Raw genomic sequence first — 12,803 nt, 5'->3', positions numbered from 1 at the left:
AGTTGAGAATTGAATACCTGTTGGACATTTGATATTAAAGAATAGTTTTTTGATAGGTATAATGCTAGTGTTTTTTTAAATAGTCTTTTGTAAATACATACTAAAAATATTAATGGATAGGAAGTTAAATGATTATCTGGGCTTTGCTTTCGTTTGTTACCTCGTTAGGCTGACACTTCAGTAAGATGTTTACATTTCTCCCACAAGAAATGGAGCTGTCTCATTTCTACAACTTGAAACAGAAGTTAAAAATAGCCCTTTGCATCCTTGGGGGTGGGGTGGGAATAATATACTCATTAACTGTTTTATTTCTGGATTTCATTTCTTAGTTCTGCTATTATCTAGTGGAGAGGGGCAGTGAGAGTAGAAATGAAAAGCTGGCCTGAGTTATTTGTTGAAATGGGGTGATGAGTACATGTGAGTTCATTATACTACTCTACTTTTGGGTATTTATTAAAAATCTCCATAACAAAGCTTAAGAAAACAGTTGTTGAAGAAAGTGCCACCTCCCCAGAATAAATTCTGCTTCCCTGGGAATCATCTGTGGGTGTGGTGGTATGTTCTAGGCCTTCCAAAATAGTTTTTGATTTTCAAGTAGTCTGTCCTATTATCACCAAAAACCACTGAAAATGTCAGTTTCATAAGTAGCAACGAAGCCTTTGATACACTAGATCAGTGGTCCCAACTTTTTTGGTACCAGGGACTGGTTTCCTAGAAGACAATTTTTCCACAGATTGGAGTTGGTGGGGAATGGTTTCAGGATGATTCAAGCACATTACATTCAAGCTCACCTCCTGCTGTGCAGCCTGGTTCCTAGCAGGCCCAACCTGTACTTGTCCGCAGCCCGGAGGTTGCGGACCCCCGCACGAGATGTCTCAAATCTTAGTTTGGAGAAGTTAATTTTCATGCAGTGGAGAAAACTATGCAAAAGCAATAGTGATGGTTTGCTGTCCTGATAAATTTCATAAAATGGCTTGAGAGGGCCTACTTGCCTTTTTGGTTGTAACACCCAAGCACACCTTCTCTTTTCTGCTGTAGACTCTCTACCAACAAAGGCAGATGGGATTAGCCACGGGGAGAGAAGCATGGACCACCCCCAGATAGATCATCTTCAAGGTCTGATCTATACATACTGCTGAAGGACAGAAGGTAGCAGCCAGCCCCATTAAGCGAGATGGCCTTAGGAAATGCACCCCTGCCTCCTTTCCCGGTTTCACTTTGTATTTTCAATCTTCACCACATACACCCTGCATTACCTCGTTAGGGTAGTGCTTCAGGAAGATGTTTACATTTCTCCCACAACATAGAGCTGTCTCGTTTCTACAACTTGAAACAAATGTTGTAAAAATAGTCCTTGGCATCCTTGGGGGTGGGAGTAATATACTCATTAGCTATGTTTTATTTCTGGATTTCATTTTTTAGCTTTGCATATATTCTCCCATAGCCAACTCTGTAACAATTCTGTTCCCTGTCTTTATTATACTTGTTTGCCTGTTGTTTCCTCTATGCCTAGTTATTAAACATGATTTTCCTTTCTGTCTGATAATAGTTGGAGACAGACATTCAGCTTACTAAAGTACATAGATTATAAAATGGTGGAACAGGTGAAGAACACTACCACTGAGGGCAAATATTTATTCTTCTTTGGGCACAAGGGAATAGAAATAAGGAATTACATGGGTAAGCCACAAGCAGGCAGGCCTTAAGCAAAAATATTGAAAAAATGTGAAGATAGCATCTGCCAGATATAAGTTTGGTCTTAGCAGTGACCTTGTAGCTGAACTAAGATCACATTACCATTTCTGGAACTCTGAATTTATTTTTAAAGGTATTTCTAAACACACCTCACCTTCTGAACAAGGGCCTATGCTGTGCAGGTGCAGGAAACAATCTGCCTAGTGACACGAATACACTGCCCCTCAAAGTTACTGTCCTTTTACTTTACCTCAATATATCCTGCTGCTTCAAAAATAAATAAAATGTATACTACATCAGAATGTTAATGACTTTGGCTCCATTAATCTCTAAACCATACAAGTGGCAAAGTGGAGAAACAATTTTATTTTTGGCCTTTTTATTATTCTAGCAATTTGGGGCTTCCACTCTTACTTCTATTCAGTTAACCCACTGATATCATTATATCTGACCCCAACTGATAAAAACCATTCTTAAACATCACTCAATTCTGTTGAAGACCATGGTCCTCCTGTCCCCAAGGCAGCTCCTATAAAGAGAGGGAAAAGCCTCTCTCTGTATACAAATTGAACCAACATCAAACGATGAAAAATCAGTCTCTGTCAAGTCAGGCAGGAGGGAGTGTCAGGCTTGTAAAACCAAACCTGGAACCTGCCTGCAGTCCTCTGAACAGCAGAAACCATTCCCTCTCCCCTATACCTCTGTAACCTAATTCTACTTTTTTTTAAAGGACATCTCCCCTAATTCCCACCTTCAATAAATATCCAGTCTAAATTATTCTCCACCCAGTTATTTTTTTCACAAGCTCCATGGGGAAGATTTACCCTGAGACATAGTGAAGAGAATGGGGATTTTGGAAAGAGATAAAAAGGTACAAGGCAAAGTGGTCCCAGTATCAGAAATGAAAACATTCTGCTTCCTGTGTGACTCAACAATGAAGCAGGTAAAAGAGAGCTGAAATATTTGTTGAGACTGGGACATACTGAGATTTTAGCTGCATTACGCTCGGACTTGTGCTCAGAGAGAAAAGGAGAGGTGCAAGGCAGCCTTGTACTCCAGGAAAAACGGTGGGATGAGGGGGTGCATTGGAATCAATTCAATCAAAATTTTTCACTCCTCCTTTCCAGTCCTCCTATACACAGGGAACTCAAGTCTGGCCTCTCTGTAGTATACTAAAGGAAAAATCAGCAGACGAGAGCAACATCCTTTACCCAGCCCATGGTCTGGGCCAGATCTTAGCACTGTTTTCACTGAGGCTGGAGGTCTGGATTTTTTGCCCATTGAACCCCTACATTTGTGCCTTATGCTCATCCTACCTGGTCTACCCTCATAACATCCAGGTTTCCCCCAACCTCAAGAACACAAAGCTTTTCAGTTCTTTGCCACAAGGTAATTTTAAAAATGTGGTTTCTTTGTTTAAACAGTTACTAAGTTGGTTGTACTTTAGTAACAGACTGCCCCTTCCATAGCCCTCCATTCAGTCCTGTATGATCACATCATCATCGCTGTCATCCTCTTCCTCCTCCTCCTCTTCCTCCTCATCTTCTGGCACTTCTTCCTCCTCCTCTTCCTCCTCTTCATCCAGACAAACCACCACCTCAGCTGGCTCAGGTAATCGAGAATCAAACCAATCCAGTACTTGCTGGGTGCTAAGCCTTGACTCCTGACTCAGTTGAGGGATATCACTTTCCCGTAGCTGTTGGTGGGCTGCCCAGTACCTCTCCAAGGGCCGTATATCTGGCGGAGGTGGGGGCATTGGCAGAGGTGGTGTCTCAGCCCATTCATTCAAGGAGCGGGTTGAAGGCGATGGTGTGGGAACTGCTGGGTCCTGGAAACTAGGGGCACCGGGTACTGCATTATCCCGAAACCATTTTAGTTGCCCGTGCTTCAAGGCATAGCGTGTGTCACCAAACCACTGAATAATCTCAGGCCGAGGTAAACCAGTGATCTGTTCTAATTTATGGTAATCCTCACGGCGTGCCCATTGACACTGTAAAAAAAACGATTTGAGGATAGCCAACTGCTCTTTGGTTTTGCGCTTGGTCTTTCGCTGGCGTTGGGTATCTGGGGAAAGGTACTCAGCAGGGCCAACCCTATCTAGTACTGAGTTAGGCCTGAGCCTCTGGGGCCAGGCTGGCTCCACATGTGGGGGAAGAGCCTGTTCACTGGGTGACAGTGGCTGTGGGAGACAGCCCAGTGGCTGGAGGGGTACAGAGGTGGCTGTAGTTCCATTAGCCAGTACCTGGAAAGAGGAAGAAGAGGTAGAAGAAGGAGGAGTCACATTAGATGCTGACCCCTGCTTACAACTACTGGCAGATAATGAGGTTGGTGGGGGCTTATCTGGAGCATGTGGCTGGTGGACAGCTGTGGAGTGGTTCCAGGAAGCAGGACCAAGGCCATGAGACTGGTCAGGACCCCTGCCTGTCTGCTCCTTAGGGAGGCCACTGCTTTGAAGATCCTGCCAAAATTCTGACTGGTGAGAGAGTACTCCACTGCCAGGTGCAACCAGGGGCTCCTTGCTTTCTGATGACTCAGTGGCTCTGAGGGGTCCTCAGGCTCTACCTTTAATCCTTTCATCTGGGTGGGCTCACTAAGAGTCAGGGGCACTATTCCAAGACTAACTTGTTCTGGAGGTGGCAGTGGAGAAGGCACCTCCTCCGGGGGCCGCCCTGCATGATGAGTAAAAGAAAGAAGGGATTTGAAATGAAGTTGGTCCCTGTGATAAACCACTCGGGCTCGAGTCTCTTCTATTTCTTCAGATGACCAGCTGATACCACAGCGGAGGCGCTGGGCCATGAACCAAGTCTTGACTTTCTCCATCTGCAGCCCATAGCGTAGGCAGAGAAGGGCAATGTCAGCTAGACTAGGATAGGGGAAGTAGCTGAAGGTTTGTAGCAGGTGTTCATTGCCATCCAGCTCACTGGTCTGGGCTGCTTGAGTCCACACAAGCTGGAGGTCCTCAGAGATTGGAGGGAGACAGATGAGCCCCGCATGGGAGGTATTAAGACTGCTGGCCTCTTTGTTAGGAGGCATGGTGCTTTCTGCTTTGTGCCCTTCAGAGATAGCTGTAACAAGAAGAGAAAAAGCTCAATCATTGGGGTCCTCTTTTGGCTCACTGGTCAATTTCTACCAAACAAAATGCTGGATTCCAAAACAATCAACTTTCTATGTGTACTGTGCTGTTTTGTTTTTAAAGTGCCCTAACAGTTTCTTATTTACTTTCTTTCATAACCCTATCAGTTATCAGAGCCTGCTAAAATTCCCATTGTGTGAATGAAAAAAAACAAAGTCCTAATTATCCTAAGTAACGCGACTAATGAGTGCTTTTACCTTAGATGAAAATCTGTCTTTAGAAGAAGGACTTTCAGCCAGGATGGAGGTGCAGGTAAACACACTGTGCCTCCTCGAACAACCAAAATAAGGACAACAATTTAAAACAAAAAACAACCAGTATTGATGGAAAATTGAACTGTATGGAAGTCCGACAACCAAGGAGTTAAAGTAGACATATTCATCCAGACTGGTTGGAGAGCAAAGTGGTGGCTGGTGGACCCTGGGCACACATGGTGGCGGGCAGACTAAGCAAGGTGGTGGATTGTGGAGCGCAGTGCAGTGCACAAGGCAGCAGGCGGTCCCACATTCGTGTGCAGATAAACCAGGCAAAACAGGAGACAGATCGCGCAACCCAGGGTCCCAGCGCCGGGAAATAAAGCCTCAAAACACCTATTGAAAACACCTGTGAGGGTTAAGGTGCCGGGAGAGACTCCCAGCCTCACAGGAGAGTTCACTGGAGCGACCCACTGGGTCCTAGAATGTACATAAGCCCACCCACACGGGAATCAGCACCAGAAGGGCCCAATTTGCTTGTGAGAAGCAGGGGAAGAGACTGAAATCCGACAGAGAGCCAAGCAAGCACCATTGTTACCTCTCGGACCCCGGCCGCACATTCAGCACCACAACCCAGTGATGTGGGTTGCCCCGCCATGGTGAACACCTAAGGCTCCACCCCTTACTACATAACAGGTGTGTCTAAACAAACAAACAAAAAAAATGGCCCAAACGAAGAACAGGTCAAAGCTCCACAGCAAATACAACTAAGCAATGAAGAGATAGCCAATCTATCAGATGCACAATTCAAAACATTGGTAATCAGGATGCTCACAGAATTGGTTAAATTTAGTAGCAAATTAGATGAAAGAATGAAGACCATGCTAAGTGAAATAAAGGAAAATGTATAGGGAACCAATAGTGATGGGAAGGAAACTGGGACTCAAATCAATGGAGTGGACCAGAAGGAAGAAAGAAGCATCCAGTCAGAAAAGAATGAAGAAACAAGAATTCAAAAAATTGAGGAGAGGCTTAGGAACCTCCAGGACATCTTTAAACATTCCAACATCCGAATTATAGAAGTACCAGAAGGAGAAGAGGAAGAGCAACAGGTGGAAAAGTTATCTGAACAAATAATAAAGGAGAACTTCCCCATTCTGGCAAAGGAAATAGACTCCCAGGAAGTCCACGAAGCTCAGAGAGTCCCAAAGTTGTTGGACCCAAGGAGGAACACACCAAGGCACATCATAATTACATTAGCCAAGATTAAAGATAAGGAGAGAATCTTAAAAGCAGCAAGACAAAAGGAGAGAGTTACCTACCTACAAAGGAGTTTCCATCAGACTGTCAGCTGATTTCTCAAAAGAGAACTTGCAGGCAAGAAGGGGCTGGAAAGACGTATTCCAAGTCATAAAAGGCAAGGACCTATATCCCAGATTACTCTATCCAGCAAAGCTTTCATTTAGAATGGAAGGGCAGATAAAGTGCTTCTCAGATAAGGTGAAGTTAAAGGGGTTTATCATCACCAAGCCCTTATTTTATGAAATGTTAAAGGAACTTATCTAAGAAAAAGATAAAAAATATGAACAGTAAAATGATAACAAACTCACAACTATCAACAACTGAACCTAAAAAAACAAAAACAAACTAAGCAAACAACTAGAAAAGGGGTCCTGGCTGGTATAGCTCAGTGGATTGAGCACAGGCTGCAAACCAAATGGCCATAGGTTTGATTCCCAGTCAGGGCACATGCCTGAGTTTCAGGCCAAGTCCCCAGTGGGGAGCATGCGAGAGGCAACCACACACTGATGTTTCTCTCCCTTTCTCTCCTTCCCTTCCCCTCTAAAATCTTAAAAAAAAAAAAAAGCCAACTAGAAAAGGAACAGATTCATAGAAATGGGGATCACATGGAGGGTTATCAGTGTTATCAGTGGAGAAGGAAGGGAGGAAAATGGGGGAAACAGTACAGGGAGTAAGAAGCGTAATTGGCCCTGGCTGGTGTGGCTCGTGGATTGAGCACTGGCCTGTTGCTGGTTAAATTCCCAGTCAGGGCACATGCCTAGGTTGCGGGCCAGGCTAGGTGTCCAGTGAGGGGTGTGCATGGGGCAACATTGATTTTTCCTCTCCCTCTCTTTCTCCCTCCCTTCCCTTCCCTTCTCTCTAAAAAATAAATAAATCTTAACATAATTGGTAGGCACAAAGTAGACAGGGGGAGGTTAAGAATTGTATGGAAATGAAGAAGCCAAAGAACTTATATGTATGACCCATGGGCAGGAACTACGGCGGGGGAATGATGGTGGGGGAGGTACACAGTGGAAGAGAATAAAAGGAGAAAAAAAATGGGACAACTGTAATAGTATAATCAATAAAATATATTTTTTAAAAATTAAAATGTAAAAAAAAATTAAGTAGGGCCCTGGCTGGTGTGGTTCAGTGGGTTGAGTACCAGCCAGCAAACTGAAAGGTCCCTGGTTTGATTCCCAGTCAGGGCACACGCCTGGGTTGTGATAGTGTACATCTCACACACTGATGTTTCTCTCCCTCTTTTTCCCTCCCTTCCCCTCTCTCTAAAAATAAATAAAACCTTTAAAAAAAAAGAAAAACAAGCATCCTTATATAGCCTTTACCTTTCTAAGTTAAACTTATTTCACCAAGTTCATGGAACACAAGTCACAAAATGAAGGCTCAATCAACCACAGAAACAAAGGAGCAGTGATCTCCTCTTGTTACATATGTGTTAGCTCCTAACAGTTAATTTTTTATCTCTAGAATGTGAAGATGGGTTGGAAATACAACATATGAAAATCTAGAAGGTAAGTCAGCACTGTTTCTCAGCCCAATTCCCAGATCTCTTTTCTTTCCCTTCTCAGTGGTGGAGTGTTGGGGAGAAGAGACAAGACTTACCTTTAAGCCCTAAAACCAAACCCGAGAGCTTTAGTTTTTCTCTCTCAGTAGGACGAGAGAGAGGTCAGATATCTGGGATAAATGGGGCTTACCCCTCCCCCAACCCCTGTGAGGACAGAGAGGAATGTTCCCTTTCCCCAAATCATCCTCAGAACAAAGGTTATCCCCTCCCCCCAGCCTTTGTCTCTTCCAACTGCTCAGTCTCTCTCCAGGGAGCCTAGAGAGCTACCTCAGAATTTAACAAGCCCCTCCACACGGGGTGGAAAGCCTGCAGCTCTCATCTCTTCAGGCCGGCTTTCTTCTCAGGCTCAGGTGAGCAGATTCATAAATTGTAACCAGTTCCTGCAAACCACCCAGCAGCACCACTGGTTCTGGGTGTGGGGACTCCAAGGATAGCCCCTGACCATGCTTCATTTTTGAAATACCTGCTCAAGTTATTTCCCAGGATAATCCTGTTGACTGAATTTTAATTCAGCTCCCTGTGTGGGTTTTAGAGACTTTAACACATCTGTCAGCCTTTACCCTTAAAGAGATCTCATTTGAATTTACAGATACTACTTCTAATGTGTTAAAGATGGGACAGAATTCCTATGTAAATGCTACACATGAACCAAGAAAAATCTCAAGTCCAGAAAGTTACAAATAGAGCAGCATACTAAAAAGTTTTATACAATGATTAGATTTTAAAGTGTCACCATTCGCTTTTAAACAAGCAAATCTTAACTGAAGGCCATGCAGATCCCAAAGGCAATATATACTGAAGAGAACCTTAAGAAGGTAAATGGAGGCAGTATGGCACAGTGTGTAGAAATCTGATTCTTGAGTATGGCCAATCTGCAGTCTAAACCCCAACTCTGCCACCAGCTATATGAGCTTGGGCAAAAGTTACTGAACTTACATGAGCCTGTTTCCAGGCTCCATGTATAACAAATGGAGACAGTGCTGGGTAACTAACAAAGTTAATTATTTTTACTGAGCACCTACTATGTGCTAGGCCTCATGGGTAGGCAGGGCCTAAAGCAGCTGTTGGAGGTGGAAGTCTGGAGTGAAGCAAATCAGAGATTAATCAAAGCACTACCATTTCCTACAGTGGGGCTGGTCCTTGGGAAAGTTATTTAACCCCTCTGAGCTTTAGTCTCCCATTAGAAAAAAGGGAGATCATAACTACCTACTTCACAAGTTTATGACTAAGAAAAAATGTACTTGACATTATGCTAGAACAAAGGCTCAATAAATGCCAGCTTTTACTATTACAGCCTCATGAGATGGTTCTGATATAAGGTAATGCTCCTCCTAGACAACAGAGGAAATGAGACATAGACTGAACCTTTTAAAATCACTGTTTCCAATCTGCTTTGACAGAGTCCTAATTCTAACAAGCACAAGAGGAGACAAGAGTGTGTCTGTGGTTTTATACTTCTTACCTTTTGAAAGTTGGATATAAATCCAGAAAGGATTTTGCTGTTTTTTAAAAAGTATGAAAATCACTGCTTTAGAACTGAATCCATAATTTGGACGTAAGTCCTTTTTGATTACCAGGTGAAGTGCCAGTGTGTAGCTCTACTTTTGCCCTCCAGGTTCATCCCAGACACAGCTGAGTGAGTGGCCTGTGAGGAAATGCTTCCACAGCCAAGTCTAAACCTCTAGGAACACCACCAAACCTAATCTGGAGAATACTTATGCTTGCAGTATCTGACATCTACTTAACCTTATTTGTGTCCTGTTCAAGGATACACCACCACTTTGGATATGAGAAAGACGTAGCACAAAGGACTAAAGCAGTCCAGTATGAGGATGGACTGCCAGACAGGAAAAAGGCAGGTACAGCTCTAAGCCTAGGAGGAGGCATTCTGTTTTCATTTCTTCAGATTCTCATGGCATCTTCTCGATATATCAATGAACATTCAGTAATGCAAATACCATATTGGTGTACTGTATATGTTGACTGTTTTCCAACTACACAAAACACAAGTTATGGAAGACTTCTAATACAGATTGGTGGCTTAAATTAAGCCATAGCTGTATAGCTGGCTTTGAAATAGGAAGAAACTACAACCATAGAGTGTGACTCATGAATAATCATAACAAGTAGGGTAGACCCTATAGTGATCAAAACCAAAGGCCGACTCTCCAGTGACTTGTGCCTCCATTCGGAAAGGGTAGGAAAAAAAAGGTAATCAAAGCTGCAAAAATGACTCCTACAGGCAGAGGTAGCAGTGGTGGTGGGATTATCAATTCTGAATAATTACTCAATTTGTATCCTTATTAAATATGCCAGATATGCCCTACTGCTCCTTAAAGTCACTAATAAAACACACGGGATATAGCCCCTTTTCCTTTTGGACCTTCCAGGCCCCTGAGCAGATGGCAGAAAAGAATGGGCTGCCTTAAATCTCCAGCCTAGGTGTTCACACAGTCCTAGGAAAAAAGGTGTTCAGAACTTCAGGCTTGAGCCTAGGCTCACGGTTAAAGTAGGAGAGATGGTTCAAGTGACAGCCTAGATATGATCCTGCTAAATTTTCTAAATCTTTATTCAGAGAATTGAAGCACTAGTTGCAATGTGTTTTGCTGATATAGTTTTAAGAGCCTTAAAGGACTTCTAGTGATATTCAATTTATGTGCTTCTCAACTTTTTAGATCATGAACCACTTTATGAATGAGGTAAAAGTTATGGGCCCTCAGAAAATCATGACTACTCCTCCAGCCTCAAATAAACATTCACAGTTACACATTATATATGTAATCTCAGGCGATGCACTGGCTACTCAGAAGTCCAGCTTAAGAACCTCTGTCTAATGTTCTCCCAACTTAATAAAGGCAATGATGGTAAGTGCTTGATGTGAACAAACAGCTTGATGTGAATGAATGGCAAAAGTGGATGGAAGACTCAAGAGAATTTAAATAAGTGGGTATGGTGACATTATCAATAGTTGGACAGAGTGAAAGAGAGGACCAAGAGCCTGGCTTCACTGACCCACTGGATTATAAGACCAATACCCACAGTGCACTGGATACTAGAGGTTGGAAGGCTACTGTCTAGTGTGCCCAAATCACCTTCCTTCTGATGCCCTGTGTCTGTGGGCCGGCTATGTGTGCTTCCAAACCTGCTTATGCCCCTTGTTGTTCTGTATTTATATAACAATTAAACACCACATAAACGTATGAAAAATTAGTGCATTAAAAATGGTTCCTATGAAGACAAAATCAAATGCTTGGGAAGACATAACACAAAGGATATACATTTTAAAAATTCTTGAGAGTAGGCAAGACAACTATAAAAGACTGGAGGGGCAGGGGACTTAAAAATATCTCAGAAAGGATTCTGCATTGAGATTGCTTCAAGTGTTTGAAGTTCTCACTCCACTTTAAAGAAGCCAAACCTGAAAATCATAGATGATGAGAGGCAGTGGCTCCCACACCAGATCACATTAGAACTACCTGGGAAACTTAAAGAGGGGCACCCTCCTCATTTTGACTTAATTAGTCTGGACTGGGGCTCTAGCATCAGCAGTTTTAAAAAGTCCTCAGGGTGCAGCCAGATTTGAGATTTGCTTGTGTAGTTTATTCTAGAAAGACAGTTGAGAACTCCAATCATCAGACTTCTACAAAGAAAACGCGGGGACTACCCCAAACAGGTTGGTGAAATGAATATACTTTTAATGGTGATGTTTAGCTATGTATGCATCATTTTTAAAACTCCCAACTTTAACTGGCTTTTTAATTTTTTTCCAATTAGTGCCATCTACCTATCCTAGTCATATAAAAGGGCTTCACAGGTGTGAAAAGGAAGTTCGTGTGATAAAAGATCTCCTGATTTGGGCCCATCTTACCAAACCGGTCTCAGCTTGAGTCTTCTTTTGGTTTTTTAGTCTCAGATTAGGACGCAACACCAGGAACCTCTGAGGACTCGCGTTCTCACTTTCTTGGTTGGTTTTCTGAATACATCTGGGTAAGCGGGTCAAAAGGGGAGTTTCTCCTAAACCTTCATTCTCAAAGACGACTGCTACCCAGAAGTAAGGCCAGGTTTCTGTGCGTGTGTTGAGGTCTCCAGGAGATAGTCATGAGGAGGAGGGAGGCCTGGGAAGGAAACATTTCTCCTATTCTCATTTCACAGGCAGTCTAGAAGGCTCCAAACTGGGTCAGAGAACAAAAAGTTTCTGCACTTGGGGCGACGAGCCCCAGGGAGCAAGCGAATCTCAATCCTCCCCTCGCCAAGGGCGTCCCAACCCAGGCTTCCCCTCCTCCTTACACACCCACTCAATCCTCTCCCAGTTACAACAGGGAACCTAAGAGTCTATAGGATAGAGAGAGAACCGAGCGAGTTAGAAACTCGCATTCTACCCCCCACCGCGCAGGGATAGGGTTCCGAAGGTCGCAGATCGTACAGTGGGGCTGGGAGGGGAAGTCGTAGGGGCTAGGGAATCACTCACCGCGGTCCGGCCCGGGCGGCCGCTCCCAGACTCGCACCATGGGCCGGGCGAAGAAGGGGAGAAAGGGCAGGGGGCCTCCGAGGTGGAAGTGGGGTTCCCGCCCGGTGCGGCCTGCTCCGAGCCCACCCGCACAGAGGGTCGGGACCACTACTGCCCCTCCCGCCCCGAGAGCGCGCCCGTCTAGCCTAGCCTTGCTCTTTCTGTTGGAGGCGGGGCGGTTGGGTGGGGCGGGATCCAGGGGCGGTACGTAGGTGGCCCGAGTTGCGATTCGTGGACTCGGGTGGGCGGGCGCCGGAGGAACACACTGAGCTGGCCATTGGCTGCGTGGGTCTCAGCTGAAGTCGGCAATTGGCTGCGTGGGCCTCAGCCGGAGTGGCTATTGGGTGCGTGGGGCAGGGAAGATGTCCTCCGCGGCCAGGATACCTTCCCCCACCCTCGACCTAGCGG

General features: G+C 44.4%; 2 protein-coding genes across 2 annotated transcripts in view; one reads left to right on the top strand and one right to left on the bottom strand.

Annotated features, from left to right (window-relative positions):
- RNF212B (ring finger protein 212B) overlaps positions 1 to 1,724 on the top strand; it is a 37,535-nt gene extending 35,811 nt beyond the window's left edge. The window contains 1 exon segment of the mRNA XM_028507118.2: positions 1,039 to 1,724. Coding sequence (XP_028362919.1) covers positions 1,039 to 1,104 — 66 coding nt within the window. The 3' untranslated portion in view covers positions 1,105 to 1,724.
- A 320-nt stretch (positions 1,725 to 2,044) lies between these two features.
- HOMEZ (homeobox and leucine zipper encoding) lies at positions 2,045 to 12,568 on the bottom strand. The gene is given in 3 exon segments (XM_028506173.2): positions 2,045 to 4,215; positions 4,218 to 4,760; positions 12,357 to 12,568. Coding segments are annotated over 3 exon segments (1,626 nt in total). The 5' UTR covers positions 12,397 to 12,568; the 3' UTR covers positions 2,045 to 3,172.
- Between the last annotated feature and the right edge of the window lie 235 nt (positions 12,569 to 12,803).

This window comes from Phyllostomus discolor, chromosome 1 (assembly GCF_004126475.2).
Source record: "Phyllostomus discolor isolate MPI-MPIP mPhyDis1 chromosome 1, mPhyDis1.pri.v3, whole genome shotgun sequence".
Classification (NCBI taxonomy): domain Eukaryota; kingdom Metazoa; phylum Chordata; class Mammalia; order Chiroptera; family Phyllostomidae; genus Phyllostomus; species Phyllostomus discolor.
The sequence above is the reverse complement of the archived record's forward strand: the minus strand, read 5'-3'. Positions and strand labels throughout refer to the sequence as shown.